At 45.1% G+C, this 21261-nt stretch overlaps 1 protein-coding gene across 1 annotated transcript in view; it reads right to left on the bottom strand.

Moving 5' to 3' along the window:
• Positions 1-1047: 1047 nt before the first annotated feature.
• CNR2 (cannabinoid receptor 2) overlaps positions 1048-21261 on the bottom strand; it is a 29879-nt gene continuing 9665 nt past the window's right edge. The window contains exon 2 of the mRNA XM_069756949.1: positions 1048-3841. Coding sequence (XP_069613050.1) covers positions 2710-3789 — 1080 coding nt within the window. The 5' untranslated portion in view covers positions 3790-3841 and the 3' untranslated portion in view covers positions 1048-2709. The remainder of the gene's footprint in view (positions 3842-21261) is intronic.

Below are 21261 nucleotides of genomic sequence, written 5' to 3'. Positions count from 1 at the left end.
TAAAATAATGGGATGCATTAAAAGAGGCATAGATGCTCATGAGGAGAATATAATTTTACCTTTATACAAGTCACTAGTTTGACCACACTTAGAATACTGTGCACAGTTCTGGTCTCCGGTGTTTAAGAAAGACATAGCTGAACTGGAGCGGGTGCAGAGAAGAGCGACCAAGGTTATTAGAGGACTGGGGGGTCTGCAATACCAAGATAGGTTATTACACTTGGGGCTATTTAGTTTGGAAAAACGAAGACTAAGGGGTGATCTTATTTTAATGTATAAATATATGAGGGGACAGTACAAAGACCTTTCTGATGATCTTTTTAATCATAGACCTGAAACATGGACAAGGGGGCATCCTCTGCGTTTGGAGGAAAAAAGGTTTAAGCATAATAACAGACGCGGATTCTTTACTGTAAGAGCAGTGAAACTATGGAACTCTCTGCCGTATGATGTTGTAATGAGTGATTCATTAATTAAATTTAAGAGGCGACTGGATACCTTTCTGGAAAAGTATAATGTTACAGGGTATATACACTAGATTCCTTGATAGGGCGTTGATCCAGGGAACTAGTCTGATTGCCGTATGTGGAGTCGGGAAGGAATTTTTTTCCCCAATGTGGAGCTTACTCTTTGCCACATGGGTTTTTTTTGCCTTCCTCTGGATCAACATGTTAGGGCATGTTAGGTTAGGCTATGGGTTGAACTAGATGGACATATAGTCTTCCTTCAACCTTAATAACTATGTAACTATGTAACTATGTGTCCCCAACCAATGGCTGAGAGGCACTAAAGTATGGAAGACTATGGGCTGTGCATTATACTATATGGAGGACTATGGGATGCATTATACTATATGATATTTTAGCCTCTTTAGCTCAGGGCCCACAAAAACCTGGAGACAGCCTTGCTTAGAACAGTTGTGGAATAATGCTCGGCACAAGGCAAGCATTGGAAAACATTTCAAACTTTTTTTTTTAGAATGAATTTGTGTTTATGTTTAGGCTTATAGCATTGCAAAGATGGAAGGAAATCATGATCAGGAAGAAATCCCATTTGTGTTACTTTATTTTTATTGTATTATATAAAATAGTGATGAGTGAACATGCTTGGATAAGATGTTATCTGAGCGTGGTTGGGTGCTATCCGAGTGTCTTGGACGTGCTTGAATAATATGTTCGAGACCCCGCTGCTGCATGTCTCATGGCTGTTAGGCAATCCCTACATGTGTTACAGCTGTTTAACAGCCAGGAGACATGCAGCCACTCGGTTAGCATCCAAGCACGTTCACTCATCACTAATACGAATCTAACCATAAGGCTCATAAAAAATATAATTGAAATTAATAGAATGATTTACATTAATATATGTAATGACAGCTACAAAGTTATTTACACAATTAATCTTAAATATGTAATATTATTACAATCTTTTTATTTTTAAAATGGTATTATGCCATCATAACCATAACTGCATACTAGGAAATAAAATAGTGCACTAGTGCAGGGGTGAGGAATCTTTTTTCTGAGAAGGGCCATTTGGATATTTATATCATTCTTCGGGGGCCGTACAAACTCCGCCCACAAAGTACATCATGACTGTGGCACTGGTATCAGGACCTAATCTTTCATTGCATGCTCTTCAGTGTTCAGTAGCGAACACTGCATGTGTGTGCTAACAGAGCAAGAAGAAATTAATGAGCTGGTTGTAATCAAAATACACCTCCCTGCCCAAGAATGCAGACCCTGAGAATCTGCCCCAGGGCCTGATAAAAGGTCATTGAGGGCCGTAAATGGCCCTGGAGCCTGAGGTTCCCCACCTCTGCACTAGTGGAATAACTTGCTGGTTTCCTCAACATCATTCTCAGAACATACTGGTTTATAGATAACTGGTTTTCTATAAAAACATACTGTGACAAATGTGAAAGTAAGCGTCTTCTTGACTATATAACATCCAGCAATGGGACTGTTATGAGTTAAACAATCTTCTTTTATGTGCCAGATTTTACAGTGTCAAATAATTTGGTTTATACATGTATATCCAAATAGCCTGGGCTAAATGGAGACATTTTGTAGCACATAGATTTATTGAGCTACAGCTGCATTACAAAAGAATACATTGAGTTGTATACAATCTCGTGGACTACAGCTCTCACTCAATAGTTAGTCAATTAATAGTGTTTCAAAACAATGGCCTATAATGAAAAAAAATATTAGATTTTGATTTATAGACCATGTCTGTGACACTTCAACATTGTTTACCCTATTAATTGGACATTGACTCCATAAGTGTGCATAGAAGTGAAAATATATAAAAATGTTTCCATTCTATTGTTACATTCTCTAGGGTATGTATAAAGGCTTTTATTGCCAGTTTTTTGGTGTCCAAAAATAGCAGATTTTGTCCGCTGCTGTTTTTTTGTGCAGAAATGTTAGATTTTTTGCTGTTTTGTGCCCCTCTTGCTAGTTTCAAAAAGCAGGTCAGAAAGTAAGTGTCGGTCACTATACAACTGAGCTTCAAGCCAGATTTATGAATTGCCTTTTTTTTTTAACAGCTGCAGTTCTCGCTTCAGTAGAAGGGTGATGTATGATGTAGAAAAAACAGCTCTAGTCAAAAGTGTTATATTTAAAGATGTTCAGAACATCGTGGAACACAAGTTGGTGCATATAACAAAGTAACCTCAAGCAAAGCAGACTTCAAAAATTACCCTTATTATAAATTTCCCCCACTGACTTCTGTATCACAAACTGTGTCATCACAGGTCGCCTCAAAGGCCATGTTCTGCTCTGTTCCATCCACTTCTTGCTGACTGTCAGATAGCTTCTTCAAACATCTCAGCTTTCGTAGAAGTCTGATTAACCTGTGTCGTAACTCTCTGCTTCGCAAAGCGTAGAGTATTGGGTTGACCATGGAGTTGACCAAACAAAGAGTGCTACAAAATGCAAACACAGCCTTAGTTCTTGCATCTAGTGAGTATATGAGGCTGTGGATCATAAGAATGAGAACAGGGCTCCAGCAAACAATTAGCACCATTAATACAAGTGCTAGAGTTTTGGCCAACATGATGTCCAGTCTTACCCGGGCTTGTCCTTTTTCTGCTTGTATATTTTGTTTCTTCATGTAGCTTGTATGCCTGTGTGCCTTCCACAAGATATGGCAGTAGGAGAATATTATAGCACTGATAAGTATCACTACTAATACAATCCAACTGGACAAATATCTGTTGCCAATCAGCGGAAACAGTTCTGAGCAGGTAACTTCAAAGCTACAGCAATTAACACCCATGAGAGGTAGATATGAGATGATGGTGGTACTGACCCACATGATTGTCAAGGCTAGGAGAGCTCTCTGTCTGGTCACCATTACCTTATATGCAGACGGCTTATGAATACAAATGTACCGGTCAAAAGCAGTCAGAAGTAAGCTTCCAAGTGATGCTGTAAAAGACAAGGTGACACCACCAAGTTTGAATAAAAAAACAGCAAGAGTACCAGCACTATGGTATACATGGAAATCAATGAAGCTGTAGGAGAATATAAGACTTGCTAGTAAGTCTGCTGTAGCCAGACTGCTGATAAACAAGTAGGAAGGTTTTTTTCTGAGACGAGAAGAGGTTAAAATCATGGAGAGGACCAGTGCATTTTCCAAAATACATAGAGCCCCCATTATAATGCAGATAGTTGCAATGAAGATTTTCTGAGTGTTGCTGTTCAGGATCAAGTAGCACTGGATGTCTATGCCTTGGGTGGAACATCTTTTAGAACTATTGGAGTCGGTGTCACATTGATTCATTATAACCTTTTTGACTTTTCCAAATTATTATTGGAGACACTTGTTATAGACACTGTGGGAGAAAACAAAAAATTGTTAAATATTTAATTATACATGGATTTTTATTCAAGCTGCATTTACGTGGATTATTATAGAACCATCTCATTTTTAGATTTTGTTCTGACATGATGTAAACAATTTTGGCAAGAGAATGCCATGTCTGGCAGCTTATGGCATATCTGATAGATGGGGGTCCTGTGTATCCCACTGTGCCCTTCAGTCTGGCAAAGCCCAGCTATACAAGGTCAAAGTTGGTAAAGGCTGCTGGTCAACTCCAAAATGGAAGTGTCACAATGTATGGCTAAGAATCTTATTTAATGTTTATAGGGGAAGCCCGCTGCACAAGTGATGCCTGGTTTGGAGCGAACATGGATCAATACAGGCAAGCTGGATTCTGATGCTTTCTTCCTGCAGAGATTAATGGAGTTGTAACTTGCTTGTACCCTTGTACATTAAGCCGTAAGAATATCCAGTTGTGTCTGGCAAGGGCTCAAGAAACTGGAAGGTGGAATCACCACGGTATATGAGATCCCTGAGCAGTTACTCCTTTTGCCCTTACTGTAATGCAACCCTGGCTGACACTATGCCCAGCTTCTCTTATTTGGCATGAAGTATTCCAGAAACATACAACCAAAGAATTATTGTTTTAATATTAGACAGTGTAGGACTATCCTGATCAGAGTTACCTTGTCGTGGTGGGATGGCTTTAATGCTATTTTTTGATTAAAAAAAAAGTATTAATAAAAACTCTGTGTTATTTAAATGCCCTTTTTTGCTTTTTATTTACTTAGTTACAGCAGGGTTTTTGCTCACTTTTTCTCTTGTAGGTTTTGTATATTTTGTGGCCAGTGTGAACATGCGTTTAATCATGACCCAGCCTATTTTGACCTTAATGACCTGGCCATTTTTTGCAATTCTGACCAGTGTCCCTTTATGAGGTAATAACTCAGGAACGCTTCAACGGATCCTAGCGGTTCTGAGATTGTTTTTTCGTGACATATTGGGCTTCATGTTAGTGGTAAATTTAGGTCAATAAATTCTGCGTTTATTTGTGATAAAAATGGAAATTTGGCGAAAATTTTGAAAATTTTGCAATTTTCACATTTTGAATTTTTTTTCTGTTAAACCAGAGAGTTATGTGACACAAAATAGTTAATAAATAACATTTCCCACATGTATACTTTACATCAGCACAATTTTGGAAACAAAATTTTTTTTGCTAGGAAGTTATGAGGGTTAAAATTTGACCAGCGATTTCTCATTTTTACAACGAAATTTACAAAACCATTTTTTTTAGGGACCACCTCACATTTGAAGTCAGTTTGAGGGGTCTATATGGCTGAAAATACCCAAAAGTGACACCATTCTAAAAACTGCACCCCTCAAGGTACTCAAAACCACATTCAAGAAGTTTATTAACCCTTCAGGTGCTTCACAGCAGCAGAAGCAACATGGAAGGAAAAAATGAACATTTAACTTTTTAGTCACAAAAATTATCTTTTAGCAACAATTTTTTTATTTTCCCAATGGTAAAAGGAGAAACTGAACCACGAAAGTTGTTGTCCAATTTGTCCTGATTACGCTGATACCTCATATGTGGGGGTAAACCACTGTTTGGGCGCACGGCAGGGCTTGGAAGGGAAGGAGCGCCATTTGACTTTTTGAATGAAAAATTGGCTCCACTCTTTAGCGGACAGCATGTCGCGTTTGGAGAGCCCCCGTGTGCCTAAAAATTGGAGCTCCCCCACAAGTGACCCCATTTTGGAAACTAGACGCCCCAAGGAACTTATCTAGATGCATAGTGAGCACTTTAAACCCCCAGGTGCTTCACAAATTGATCTGTAAAAATGAAAAAGTACTTTTTTTCACAAAAAAATTATTTTCGCCTCAATTTTTTCATTTTCACATTGGCAATAGGATAAAATGGATCATAAAATTTGTTGGGCAATTTCTCCCAAGTACGCCGATACCTCATATGTGGGTGTAAACCACTGTTTGGGCACTCGGCAGGGCTCGGAAGGGAAGGCGCGCCATTTGACTTTTTGAATGGAAAATTAGCTCCAATTGTTAGCGGACACCATGTCGCATTTGGAGAGCCCCTGTGTGCCTAAACATTGGAGCTCCCCCACAAGTGACCCCAATTTGGATACTAGACCCCCCCAAGGAACTTATCTAGATGCATATTGAGCACTTTAAACCCCCAGGTGCTTCACAGAAGTTTATAACGCAGAGCCATGAAAATAAAAAATAATTTTTCTTTCCTCAAAAATGATTTTTAGCCTGGAATTTCCTATTTTGCCAAGGGTAATAGGAGAAATTGGACCCCAAATGTTGTTGTCCAGTTTGTCCTGAGTACGCTGATACCCCATATGTGGGGGTAAACCACTGTTTGGGTGCACGGCAGGGCTCGGAAGGGAAGGCACGCCATTTGGCTTTTTAAATGGAAAATTAGCTCCAATCATTAGCGGACACCATGTCACGTTTGGAGAGCCCCTGTGTGCCTAAACATTGGAGATCCCCCAGAAATGACCCCATTTTGGAAACTAGACCCCCCAAAAAACTAATCTAGATGTGTGGTGAGGACTTTGAACCCCCAAGTGCTTCACAGAAGTTTATAACGCAGAGCCATGAAAATAAAAAAAATATATATTTTCTCAAAAATGATTTTTAGCCTGCAATTTTTTATTTTCCCAAGGGTAATATGAGAAATTTGACCCCAAAAGTTGTTGTCCAGTTTCTCCTGAGTACGCTGATACCCCATATGTGGGGGTAAACCACTGTTTGGGCACATGCCGGGGCTCGGAAGTGAAGTAGTGACGTTTTGAAATGCAGACTTTGATGGAATGCTCTGTGGGCGTCACGTTGCGTTTGCAGAGCCCCTGATGTGGCTTAGCAGTAGAAACCCCCCACAAGTGACCCCATTTTGGAAACTAGACCCCGAAAGGAACTTATCTAGATGTGTGGTGAGCACTTTGAACCCCCAAGTGCTTCACAGAAGTTTATAATGCAGAGCCGTGAAAATAATAAATACGTTTTCTTTCCTCAAAAATAATTATTTAGCCCAGAATTTTTTAATTTTCCCAAGGGTAACAGGAGAAATTTGACCGCAATATTTGTTGTCCAGTTTCTCCTGAGTACGGTGATACCCCATATGTGGGGGTAAACTACTGTTTGGGCACATGCCGGGGCTCGGAATTGAAGTAGTGACGTTTTGAAATGCAGACTTTAATGGAATGCTCTGCGGGCGTCACGTTGCGTTTGCAGAGCCCCTGATGTGGCTTAACAGTAGAAACCCCCCACAAGTGACCCCATTTTGGAAACTAGACCCCGAAAGGAACTTATCTAGATGTGCGGTGAGCACTTTGAACCCCCAAGTGCTTCATAGAAGTTTATAATGTAGAGCCGTGAAAATAATAAATACGTTTTCTTTCCTCAAAAATAATTATTTAGCCCAGAATTTTTTATTTTTCCAAGGGTTACAGGAGAAATTGGACCCCAAAAGTTGTTGTCCAGTTTCTCCTGAGTACGCTGATACCCCATGTGTGGAGGTAAACCACTGTTTGGGCACACGTCGGGGCTCAGAAGGGAAGTAGTGACTTTTGAAATGCAGACTTTGATGGAATGGTCTGCGGGCGTCACGTTGCGTTTGCAGAGCCCCTGGTGTGCCTAAACAGTAGAAACCCCCCACAAGTGACCCCGTTTTAGAAACTAGACCCCCCAAGGAACTTATCTAGATATGTGGTGAGGACTTTGAACCCCCAAGTGCTTCACAGACGTTTACAACGTAGAGCCGTGAAAATAAAAAATCATTTTTCTTTCCTCAAAAATGATGTTTTAGCAAGCAATTTTTTATTTTCACAAGGGTAACAGGAGAAATTGGACCCCAGTAATTGTTGCGCAGTTTATCCTGAGTATGCTGGTACCCCATATGTGGGGGTAAACCACTGTTTGGGCACACGTCGGGGCTCGGAATTGAGGGAGCACCATTTGACTTTTTGAATACGAGATTGGCTGGCATCAATGGTGGCGCCATGTTGCGTTTGGAGACCCCAGATGTGCCTAAACAGTGGTAACCCCTCAATTCTACCTCCAACACTAACCCCAACACACCCCTAACTCTAATCCCAACTGTAGCCATAACCCTAATCACACCCCTAACCACAACCCTAATTCCAACCCTAACCCTAAGGCTATGTGCCCACGTTGCGGATTCGTGTGAGATTTTTCAGCATCATTTTTGAAAAATCCGCGGGTAAAAGGCACTGCGTTTTACCTGCGGATTTTCCGCGGATTTCCAGTGTTTTTTGTGCGGATTTCACCTGCGGATTCCTGTTGAGGAACAGGTGTAAAACGCTGCGGAATCCGCACAAAGAATTGACATGCTACGGAAAATACAACGCAGCGTTTCCGCGCGGTATTTTCCACACCATGGGCACAGCGGATTTGGTTTTCCATATGTTTACATGGTACTGTAAACCTGATGGAACACTGCTGCGAATCCGCAGCGGCCAATCCGCACCGTGTGCACATAGCCTAATTCTAAAGGTATGTGCACACGCTGCGGAAAACGCTGCGGATCCGCAGCAGTTTCCCATGAGTTTACAGTTCAATGTAAACCTATGGAAAACAAAAATCGCTGTACACATGCTGCGGAAAAACTGCACGGAAACGCAGCTGTTTACATTCCGCAGCATGTCACTTCTCTGTGCGGATTCCGCAGCGGTTTTACAACTGCTCCAATAGAAAATCGCAGTTGTAAAACCGCAGTGAAATGCGCAGAAAAAACGCGGTAAATCCGCCATAAATCCGCAGCGGTTTAGCACTGCAGATTTATCAAATCCGCAGCGGAAAAATCCGCAGAGGAACAGAATACGTGTGCACATACCGAAACCCTAACCCTAGCCCTAACCCTAGCCCTAACCCTAGCCCTACCCCTACCCCTACCCCTAACCCTACCCCTAACCCTAGCCCTAACCCTAACCCTATCCCCTAACCCTACCCCTAACCCTACCCCTAACCCTATCCCTACCCCTAACCCTAACCCTACCCCTAACCCTACTCCTACTCCTAACCCTACCCCTAACCCTAACCCTATTCTAACATTAGTGGGAAAAAAAAATTATTTATTTTTTTATTGTCCCTACCTATGGGGGTGACAAAGGGGGGGGGGTCATTTATTATTTTTTTTATTTTGATCACTGTGATAGATTATATCTCAGTGATCAAAATGCACTTTGGAACGAATCTGCCGGCCGGCAGATTCGGCGGGCGCACTGCGCATGCGCCCGCCATTTTGGAAGATGGCGGCGCCCAGGGAGAAGACAGACGGACCCCGGCAGGATCGGTAAGTATGATGGGGTAGGGGGGAGCACGGGGGGGGGGGGATCGGAGCATGGGGTGGGGGATCGGAGCGCGGCAGGGGTGGAACGGAGCACGGGGGGCGTGGAACGGAGCACGGGGGGCTGGAACGGAGCACGGGGGGGTGGAACGGAGCACGGGGGGGTGGATCGGAGTGCAGGGGGGGTGATTGGAGCACGGGGGGGTGATTGGAGCACGGGGGGAGCGGACAAGAGCACGGGGGGAGCGGAGCACAGGACGGAGGGGAGCCGGAGCAGTGTACCGGACAGATCGGGGGGCTGAGGGGGCGATCGGTGGGGTGGGGTGGGGGCACATTAGTGTTTCCAGCCATGGCCGATGATATTGTGATATTGCAGCATCGGCCATGGCTGGATTGTAATATTTCACCAGTTATAATAGGTGAAATATTACAAATCGCTCTGATTGGCAGTTTCACTTTCAACAGCCAATCAGAGCGATCATAGCCACGGGGGGGTGAAGCCACCCCCCTGGGCTAAACTACCACTCCCCCTGTCCCTGCAGATCGGGTGAAATGGGAGTTAACCCTTTCACCAGATCTGCAGGGACGAGATCTTTCCATGACGCCACATAGGCGTCATGGGTCGGATTGGCACCGACTTTCATGACGCCTACGTGGCGTCAAAGGTCGGGAAGGGGTTAAGTTCTGCATGTGTACCAAGTCAAGCTCAATTTTTGTGTTTTTTTTTTCAAAGAATTATTGTGCAGCACAAGACTGTTAATGGTTTAATAATAATAATAATAATAATAATAATAATAATAATAATAATAATAATATAGCATGAGTATTCTTTTGAAATAAACAAACTCAAGACTTTTTTGTACTTTCCATGTATTTTATTTTAATTATATATTTTTTTAACTTTTGGGTGATTTTGGGCAACAACATGTCAGAAGATAAGTAAAAGTTTACATTACTACTTACCCTGATAAAAAAGAGGAAAGCTGACTGCTTTTGGCAACACAAACTTTTATTTAGATGTGTTTTACACATGAGGCTTATTATTTACTTCCACTATTTGTAGTTTTCTTTATTACAGTATATCTGATTTTCATTGACCAGCAGAGGGCATACTTAACTTTTTTTTTTTTTTGCTGTAATATTTTTTAGATAATATAACTGATGCTTTCACTAAATTTCTATATACAATTTCTATATGAAAAAAATTCAAAATCCTAAATCATGAAAATGCTTGTTTTATTGAGTTTTGCTAGTATTTTCTCAAAACTATGCATGAATATATGTATCTACTATTTATGTGTGCATCTATGTACGTGTACAGTGTGGGTATATGTGTGTAATCATGTATATATGTGCATGTTACAATCTATTTTTTTTTCTTAAAAACATGCATAATTGTTGGTAAAACAAATAGAAAAACTATTATACAATTTATCACACTGGAATGGATTCTATTCTGATGTCTCCCAAGTGAAATGGGTATAGCTTTGCTATTATGGAAAGCCAGCTGTCCTTCACTATTGATCCCTAGACATTTCTATAATTTTAGGAATCAGTTGCATTTGTATAGAAATGTTGAATGATGTAGGAGTGTCATCTTTTTACAGTATTTTTTTTACATGGACATTCAAAAACATGTTGTAGGAGGTCAAAAGTTGGGTAAAGAGAATGACATCTGACAAACATGTTGCAAGAAGATGTGTCATGGGACAACACTCTCACTTTCAGATAATTGAACTTTGAAACACATTCACATGTACAAATTCTACTGGCAAACTATAATGCATGCTGTGATTTGGCCCACATGGAAAATTGCACATGTGATTAAGCTCTAGCCATTGATGGAGTCATTGATTTTTAATTAATTTTAACTAGTTTGCTGGTGAAACACTTGATTTTTGCAAAGTCATGCATCTATTTAAAAATCAATTGCTAAAAAGTAGCTATAGACACTCCTTTTTTAAGGCCATGATAACATGATGCAATTAAGTTATCTTGCTGCAAATTTCCTCAAATATTTTTACTTTAATTTCAGAAAATTGTGGCAAATAATGATGCTCGGTAGTCAATTTTCCCTTCAGTTAGGAAGAAAAACAAAACAAAAATAAAAAAACTTTAAACCATAGCTTTGAACAGTCCAATTTTAACCACAGTGATCAAATGATATCACATACAATGAACAAATGCCAGACCACATATTACCACCAGTGACCGAATAATATCACATACAAGGAACAAATACCGCTACACCATGTCAAGAGCACATATTACCACCACTTGGTGACCAAATAGCACATACAAGGGACAAATACCGCAACACCATTTCCAGACCACATATTACCACCACATAGTGACTGAATACTACAATACTGACAGTAATAAATAAAATAAAAAACAAAATACTGTCACCATAACTGCCAGTATTCACAGGAGATCTGTAATTGGTATGCAGTGTCTGTGTAGAGGTTATACAGCGATCACTGGCGACATTATACACAGGAGCTCTGTATATGGTTTCCAGCAGGGGTGTCAAACTGCATTCCTCGAGGGCCGCAAACAGGTCATGTTTTCAGGATTTCCTTGTATTGCACAGGTGACAATTTAATCACCTGCACGGAATGATTCCAGCACCTTGTGTAATGCAAAGGAAATCTTGAAAACACGCACGGTCTGAGCTGAGGCCCTTGAGGAATGCAGTTTGACACCCCTGGTTTACAGTGTATAGTGTCAGTGTATAGATAACACTGACTCACCAGTGACGTCTCTAGGTGAAGTCCTTCATCTGTCATGAAGCACAGACCGCCATCATTTATTCCAGCCAGGGCTTGTTTGTTGTTTCTGCAGGAAATAACACAGTTATCTCGAGCTCCGCTTGCAAAACACATTAATTAATTTTTCCCAATTTCAACATTGAAGAAAAAAGGCAATATAGTGTCACTCTGCACAGTAACAGGACCGCCTCCCCCCCATTTAAAACAGTAGACTCAAAAAATAAAATAAATACATCACTGCAGTAATAATATCCCTTAATTAGCCCCTACAGAAATAATATTCCCCATCCTGGTCCCGTGTATCTCATTCCTGGCTCCTGCAATATGTTCGTGCATCCTGCCCTCTTGAGTATCCATTCTACCCCATATGATTTCCCCATCCTGCCCCATCTGTCTCCATCCTGTCCCATGACTGTGTGTTCAACAATCTGCCCCAGTGTGGCCAGCATATTATCCCCAGTGTGTCCAGCATATTACCCCCACTGTGTCCAGCATATTATCTCCACACAGTGTATCCAGCAATCTGCCCCAGTATGTCCAGCATTGCCCAGTTTGTCCAGCAATCTGCCCCAGTGTGTCCAGCAATCATCTGCCCCAGACTGTGTCCTCCTGCATTGCCCCCCCAGTGTCTCCTGCATTGCCCCCCCAGTGTCTTCTGCATTGCCCCAGTGTGTCCAGCAAATGCAATCATCTGCCCCAGTCCCCTGACTGTGTCCTCCAGCATTGCCCCCCCCAGTGTCTCCTGCATGCCCCCCCAGTGTCTCCTGCATTGCCCCCTCGTGTCTCCTGCATTGCCCCAGTGAGTCCAGCAAATGCAATCATCTGCCCCAGTCCCCAGACTGTGTCCTCCAGCATTGCCCCCCCAGTGTCTCCTGCATTGCCCCCCCTAATGTCTCCTGCATTGCCCCCCCGTGTCTCCTGCATTGCCCCCCCAGTGTCTCCTGCATTGCCCCGCAGTGTCTCCTGCATTGCCCCCCCAGTGTCTCCTGCATTGCCCCCCACCCCCAGTGTCTCCTGCATTGCCCCCCCAGTGTCTCCTGCATTGCCCCCCCAGTGTCTCCTGCATTGCCCCCAGTGTCTCCTGCATTGCCCCCCACCCCCAGTGTCTCCTGCATTGCCCCCCCAGTGTCTCCTGCATTGCCCCCCCAGTGTCTCCTGCATTGCCCCCCAGTGTCTCCTGCATTGCCCCCCCCAGTGTCTCCTGCATTGCCCCCCCAGTGTCTCCTGCATTGCCCCCCCCCAGTGTCTCCTGCCATGCCCCCCCAGTGTCTCCTGCATTGCCCCCCACCCCCAGTGTCTCCTGCATTGCCCCCCCAGTGTCTCCTGCATTGTCCCCCCAGTGTCTCCTGCATTGCCCCCCCAGTGTCTCCTGCATTGCCCCCCACCCCCAGTGTCTCCTGCATTGCCCCCCACCCCCAGTGTCTCCTGCATTGCCCCCCCAGTGTCTCCTGCATTGCCCCCCCAGTGTCTCCTGCATTGCCCCCCCAGTGTCTCCTGCATTGCCCCCCAGTGTCTCCTGCATTGCCCCCCCCAGTGTCTCCTGCATTGCCCCCCACCCCCAGTGTCTCCTGCATTGCCCCCCCAGTGTCTCCTGCATTGCCCCCCCAGTGTCTCCTGCATTGCCCCCAGTGTCTCCTGCATTGCCCCCCACCCCCAGTGTCTCCTGCATTGCCCCCCCAGTGTCTCCTGCATTGCCCCCCCAGTGTCTCCTGCATTGCCCCCCAGTGTCTCCTGCATTGCCCCCCCAGTGTCTCCTGCATTGCCCCCCAGTGTCTCCTGCATTGCCCCCCCAGTGTCTCCTGCCATGCCCCCCCAGTGTCTCCTGCATTGCCCCCCACCCCCAGTGTCTCCTGCATTGCCCCCCCAGTGTCTCCTGCATTGTCCCCCCAGTGTCTCCTACATTGCCCCCCCAGTGTCTCCTGCATTGCCCCCCACCCCCAGTGTCTCCTGCATTGCCCCCCCAGTGTCTCCTGCATTGCCCCCCCAGTGTCTCCTGCATTGCCCCCCCCGTGTCTCCTGCATTGCCCCCCAGTGTCTCCTGCATTGTCCCCCAGTGTCTCCTGCATTGCCTCCCCAGTGTCTCCTGCATTGCCCCCCCAGTGTCTCCTGCATTGCCCTCCCAGTGTCTCCTGCATTGCCCCCCAGTGTCTCCTGCATTGCCCCCAGTGTCTCCTGCATTGCCCCCCCAGTGTCTCCTGCATTGCCCCCCCCAGGCCCCCAGTGTGTCCAGCAAATGCAATCATTTGAGGCCCCCAGTCCCCAGACTGTGTCCTCCTCCAGCATCATTGCCCCAGGCCAGTGTGTCCAGATTCAGTCAGACTGCCCCAGACTGTGTCCTGCTCCCAGCATTGCCCCAGTGTGTACAGCAACCTGCCCCCCAGCCCCAGTGTCCGACTCCTCCGCTCCACCGTTATAAAAAAAAAAAATTCTCCTCACCTTACCAGCGATCCAGGCGGTGAGCTCCCTCCAGCAGCGCGCACTCGCCAGCGACTGACAATGACGTCAGACGCCGGCAACATGTGCGCTGCGGCCGACGGCTGTTGTTAACTATTGCCATGTGGGCGTGCCCGCACGGCAATAGGAAACCGCCGCAGGCAGCGCCGCTAGGGGCCCGGTGAGAAGATGAGACAGGGCCCGATGCGGGCCCCCTCTCTCTGCCCACCAGGTCCGGGGGGGCTCCCGGAACGGCATGGCAGTCAGGCAGTGAGTCAGTGACGGCACGGCAGGGGCATGGCCGCAGGCCCGCACGGCACATAAATCAGGACTCAGTCAGGAGGTTATAATGCGGCGGCACCACCAGTCTGACAGGGGCGGGCGGGCGGCTGGTGGGTCAGTGCCACTGTCTGTCACTGTGTCACTCACTGACTCTCTGGACTAGTCTCTGCACAGTGCGAGTAATGCCCTGATGATGGCGGCGGCCAATCTGTGCGGTAGCCCAGGGCCCCCCCACACCACTGGGCCCTGGGCTACCGCCCAGATTGACCCTCTTATAATCCGCCCCTGCTTTGAACATGTGAGTGTTATCTTTTCTCCTTTATTCCCTTTATGTTATAACTAGATGGCAGCCCGATTCTAAAGAATCGGGAGTCTAGAATCCATATATACTTTATTTATTCAAATGTAAGAATAATACAATTAATAAATAATAGTAAGAAAGAACAAAAATAATAGGCAGTATATGGAGAAAACACCAAACAAAAGTTCAAAATTGGTGTGAAAATGTCACTGAACCACTTCACAACTAAATATATATAGTTTTGGTAAATGGTATTATCATTTTTTTTACGAAATTCGGCAGGAGCTTGAAGAGCAACGTCACTGGGCCCGCCTCCACGCAGTAGAAACTTGCTGTGAGGTAAAAATTCAAAAATCACACCAAAATGGCGGGCGGAGTGTGTCACAGTACGGCACGTTTCTGATTGGTCGCTCGCAGCAGGCGGCAACCAATCAGACACTGGACACTGTTGACGTCACTTATCTCCGGACATTAGCTCCGGACATTAGCTCCGGACATTAGCTCCGGACATTAGCTCCGGACAAAGCCACGGAAGTTGGCAGAAATTGCAGGAAGTAGTATTCTAGGCAATTAATCTCCGGACATTAGCTCCGGACATTAGCTCCGGACATTAGCTCCGGACAAAGCCACGGAAGTTGGCACAAATTGTAGGAAGTAGTATTCTAGGCAATTATATATTAGATTACCCGTGTACATATTTGCAATTGTCTCATTTGTAACATCTTTATAAAATATTTTTGATAAAGCACTGCCTAATTTTTATGGAATATAATATTTAATATTAGTTCGTTCTCCTGTTCTAAACCGTACCCTAAGTCTTCTGAAGGGTAATACGCTACTGTTACTGTTGTGTTGGGTTAGCTTCGGACCCGTTTAATCGAAGCTGGTGGCAGTGATACCGATAGTGTGCAGACTTTTGGGTGATGCTGAAGCGGCTGTGGGGTTGATAATTATTGTTCCTGCCTGAGTGGGAGTAGTTTATCGCGTCGCTGCAGCGTGCCCAATAGCCAGTACATAGCAGGCAGCCTTTCTGGCGACTAATTACCCAGGGTGCAGTACCTAATCTGACCTGAGAGTAAGGGGGGCGCCAGAGAGCTGCAAGTGTTAAGTGGAACTGTAAGCGAGATATACATAAATCCCTGCAGTTTGTGGTATATTGAAAGCAGTGGGATACCTAGAATAAGCCCCTGCTGTAAACTAAGAGGTCAATAGCCTTGTGTGTGTTTTCTCATCACATTATTAGCAGTGGAGGGATAACTAAGATAAGCCCCCCTGCACATGTGATAGCCGTCTGTTGGCCCAAAGCCACCCCGACCCGTGACGTAGGGGTGACGGTCACGGTGTGAATTGTGACAAATTGGTGGCAGCGGTCAGGGGAATCCTGACATGCTCAATAACATCTTGTGAAAAAGGCATTACTCTTATTTGGCATGCTGCAAATTAAAAAACAAACCTGTATTACATGTGTATTTGTATTATAGAAATTTTATGCAATATACAGTGCTGTGCAAATTAATTAAAAAAATAAAATGTTATAAAGCAATTTTACATACTAATTATGAAAATTACTTTTTTCCACTGGCTAGTTGACCAAGATTTATTTCTTATATATTAAAACTGGTTTGAATCACTGACTGGTAACCAACTTACGATTTTACTTAAAAAATGCTTTGTCCCAATTAATTTGCACAGCACTGTACATTTTTACTACAGGGTGGGCCATTTATATGGATACACCTAAGTAAAATGGAAATGGAAACTTCCTGTTTGTGGCACATTAGTATATGGGAGGGGGAAAACTTTTCAAGATGGGTGGTGACCATGGCAGCCATCTTGAAGTCGGACATTTTGGATCCAACTTTATTTTTTTCAATGGGAAGAGGGTTATGTGACACATCACACTTATTGAGAATTTCACAAAAAACAATGGTGTGCTTGGCTTTAACATAACTTTATTCTTTCATGAGTTATTTACAAGTTTATGGCCACTTATAAAATGTGTTCAAAGTGCTGCCCATTGTGTTGGATTGTCAATGCAACCCTCTTCTTCCTCTCTTGACACACTGATAGCAACACCACAGAAGAAATGCTAGCACAGGCTTCCAGTATTTCAGATGCTGCACATCTCGTATCTTCACTGCCTTGACAATTGCCTTCAGATGACCCCGAAGATAAAAGTTTAAGGGGGTCAGATCGAGAGACCTTGGTGGCCATTCAACTGGCCCACGACAACCAATCCACTTTCCAGGAAACTATTCATGTAGGAATGTTCGGACCTGACACCCATAATGTGGTGCACCATCTTGGGTGTCAGGTCTGAGCATTCCTACATGAATCCCCGGGCACTGTGCTTAGGATGTGTGCACACACACACTCCCTCCTTCTTAGAAGAACAGTGCACACCGTCCTAAAGTGTCTCCAGCCAATGGCTGTGAGACACTTATTATTTAAGGCATCTTCATCTAATGGGAGGTGCCTGAGCAACGTGTTCACTTTGCCTTATTGCACGTTTGCTAGTTCTCAGGTCCCCTAGCTTATTTTCCAGTACCTGCCAGTGCCCACCTTTATAGCAGCCATACCTGCCAGTGCTCACCTGTATACCAGCCATACCTGCCTGCACCTGCCAGTGCCAACCTGTATACCAGCCATACCTGCCTGCACCTGCCAGTGCCTGTCTGTGTATCAGCTGTACCTGCCTGACATACCTACCTGAACCTGCCAGTGCCTACCTGTGTACCCAATATACCTGCCTACTGTACCTGCCTGAACTTTCCAGTGGCCACCTGTATACCAGCTGTACCTGCCTGCACCTGTCAGTGCTCACTTGTATATCAGTTGTTCCTTTCTGCGCAAGCCATACTTACCGTACCTGCCTTGCCTGCACCTGACAGTGCATCAGCCGTACCTGCCTAAAACTGCCAGTGCACACCTGTATACCAACTCTTCCTCTCTGCACCTGCTAGTACCTGCCTGTATTCCAGCCATCCCCGCCAGCGACTACCACTCCTGTGTTCCTGCTGTGCCCTCACCAGCTGAACTTTCCCTTCTAGGCTGTTCTAGCTTCCTGTCCCTTGGGGGTCAGCTGCTGTGCTGGTCCATCCTGGTGTAGCACCTGGTTTCTATCTGGAGCCAAATCTGTCCCCACTATCTGGGGCTCTAGGAAGAGTCAGGTGTTCACGCCCTTCCAGGCTCTCCTTGGATCACGGCATAGTGGTTACACCACCGCTCCCGTTACACTTATAAATACTGCGTAGGTGATTTATTCACTTTTAGGTATCTGGTAGGATTAACAGAAGCACATGGGTCAAACAGGGAGGTTTATTGCAGTGCATAAACTTCCAGCAGAACGGAAAACAAAAATACTTTCACCAGCATAAAAGAACAAAATAAACAGTTCATATAAAGGCACATGCTGGCTCACCCATTCAGATAAATGTTCAGCTGTCTTTCAAGTTAGGGAGACCAGCATCAAGAGATCTTTTCATCTCTTTTCCAAGACACAGAGTACAGTATCTCACCCATGTGTATATCCTGGCACTTCACCTAGCTCAGTTTAGTCTGCAAAAAACAGTACTCTGCAGCTCCCAGCAGAATCTACACTCTATCCAGTTCTCCAGCACACTGCACACCAAGTGAACCTACTCCCTTCTTCTATTCAAAAGCTAGGCAAGTGCCTCTAATCTGTGCAGAGTTGGGATTTAACCCTGTCTTACCTGGCTTTGCAACGTACCCTTCCCCTTTGCCCTAAACCAAGGGCTGGACACTATCTGCAAAACCCACAGTGAACCCTGTCCCGAAAAAGCTTGACCAAGCTGATATGACCTACCTGGTGGGGCTTCCTTCCACTGGTTGGTAAACTTTATAGTGGTCCTCACCAACCTTTCCATCACTTCACAGGGCCCTTGCCACTTGGCAAGAAATGTGTTCCCTACTGTGAGCACACACCCTAGGTTTAAATTTTTTCACCTGAGTTACTGAATTATACTCCCTGGATCATGCCTTGAGGAGGCACTCTTACCTTGCCCCTCACTTTGGTCCCTTGATACAACAGATCTTTATGCCTGTCCCAATATGAAAACTGAACACCGGTTCCTGGATCCTGGGGAACAACATTTACCACTCTTATATTTCCCAGGGTTCCTTTCAAAGTTAAGTCCTTGAGTTGGGCAGTTCCAAAATTTTTCCTTGACACCTCCAACTCAGGGATATTGACTTTAGGGCATGCTTCCACACCCTTATTGCCAACCCATACAGACAATGGCAACTCGTCGGCCGTGGTATGTGACTTTTTTTATCATTGTAACCTGGTTGTCAGACGAGCTACAAGTGGTATCACTATCCTGCAAAAATCTAAAAACAGAGGAAAATCACAACCGATAAATATAGGATGTGACAAGTTTGTGACAACTCGCACTTTGTGGGCCACAGAACCAGAGTATGTTTCAATGTTAACCCAGGCCACAGAAAAGTGTTTGGCATCTCCATAAATACACCTGACGCCTGCCACCTTCCCAGGGACTGGCACATGTAGAAATGTGGCTCCTAACAGGGTAACTAAAGTCTTGGAGTCCAGAAGTCAAGTCACTTGCAACCCATTTTCAGTCACTTAGCAAACCTGAGGCCCCATGCCAAGATGGGGAACAGTGCTGCACAGAGGTTAGTCGAAATAGGAACAGCACCGGCCCATGCTGCAGTCCATCAGCTCTGAGGTCAAGGGACAGTGGGATGATATATGACCCAGGGCATGGCACCTCTAAAAGACAAATGTGAAGAGGTGTACCACTTGATCCTGGCTCTGACCCCCCTGGGTCTTTGGGCACCCCTCAGACAAAGCCTTGGACACTTTCTTTTGAGTGTCTCTAACAGAGGAACTCAGTATCCCTTGACTGCTCAGGGAGTTCTCTGAAGCAAAGTACCTTTCTACCAGCTCACTAGGTCTTCTGCAGTCTTGGGATCTCCTTGAGAAACACAGCTTTGCATGGATTTTGGTAGTGAATGGATAAATCAATCCACGGCCACCCTTTCCACTATCTGTGATGGAGAGCAGGTCTCAGGCTGTAGCTATTTTTGCACCAGATGTAACAAATTGAACATCTGAAACCAGGGTGATATGTCCTTTTGGTAGTGCCAGATGTGAAGAGATCCTGCACTGCCGAGCACTTCATTGCATACAAGCAGTCCCTCACCATCTTCAAGTACACACTCACTGCCGCAAAACAAACTTCCTTCTCATCTCTCATATCCTCCCTATCTCACAACCCTAAACAGCTTCTCAACACTTTCAATTCTCTACTCCGTCCCCCAGCACCTACTCTCTCTCCTCTCATCTCTGCTGAAGACTTTGCCTCTTTCTTTAAGCAGAAGATTATTATTATTATTATTATTTATTGTTATAGCGCCATTTATTCCATGGCGCTTTACATGTGAGGAGGGGTATACATAATAAAAACAAGTACAATAATCTTAAACAATACAAGTCATAACTGGTACAGGAGGAATGAGGACCCTGCCCGCAAAGGCTCACAATCTACAAGGGATGGGTGAGAATACAGTAGGTGAGGGTAGAGATGGTCATGCAGCGGTTTGGTCGATCGGTGGTTACTGCAGGTTGTAGGCTTGTGTGAAGAGGTGGGTCTTCAGGTTCTTTTTGAAGGTTTCGATGGTAGGCGAGAGTCTGATGTGTTGTGGTAGAGGGTTCCAGAGTAGGGGTGATACGCGAGAGAAATCTTGTATACGATTGTGGGAAGAGGAGATAAGAGGGGAGTAGAGTAGGAGATCTTGTGAGGATCGGAGGTTGCGGGTAGGTAAGTACCGGGAGACGAGGTCACAGATGTATGGAGGAGACAGGTTGTGGATGGCTTTGTACGTCATGGTTAGGGTTTTGTAGCGGAGTCTCTGGGCAATGGGGAGCCAGTGAAGGGATTGACAGAGGGGAGAGGCCGGGTAATAGCGGGGGGACAGGTGGATTAGTCGGGCAGCAGAGTTTAGAATAGATTGGAGGGGTGCGAGAGTGTTAGAGGGGAGGCCACAGAGCAGGAGGTTGCAGTAGTCAAGGCGAGAGATGATGAGGGCATGGACTAGGGTTTTTGCAGATTCATGGTTGAGGAATGAACGGATTCGTGAAATAGTTTTGAGTTGAAAGCGGCAGGAAGTGGAAAGGGCTTGGATATGTGGTTTGAAGGAGAGATCAGTGTCAAGGATTACCCCGAGGCAGCAAGCTTGTGGGACTGGGGAGAGTGGGCAGCCATTTACTATAATGGATAGGTTCGTTGGGGGGGGGGTCGCGTGAGATGGGGGAAAGATGATGA

This window comes from Ranitomeya imitator, chromosome 3 (genome assembly GCF_032444005.1).
Source record: "Ranitomeya imitator isolate aRanImi1 chromosome 3, aRanImi1.pri, whole genome shotgun sequence".
Taxonomy (NCBI): domain Eukaryota; kingdom Metazoa; phylum Chordata; class Amphibia; order Anura; family Dendrobatidae; genus Ranitomeya; species Ranitomeya imitator.
This window is presented reverse-complemented; position numbering and strand designations above follow the sequence as displayed.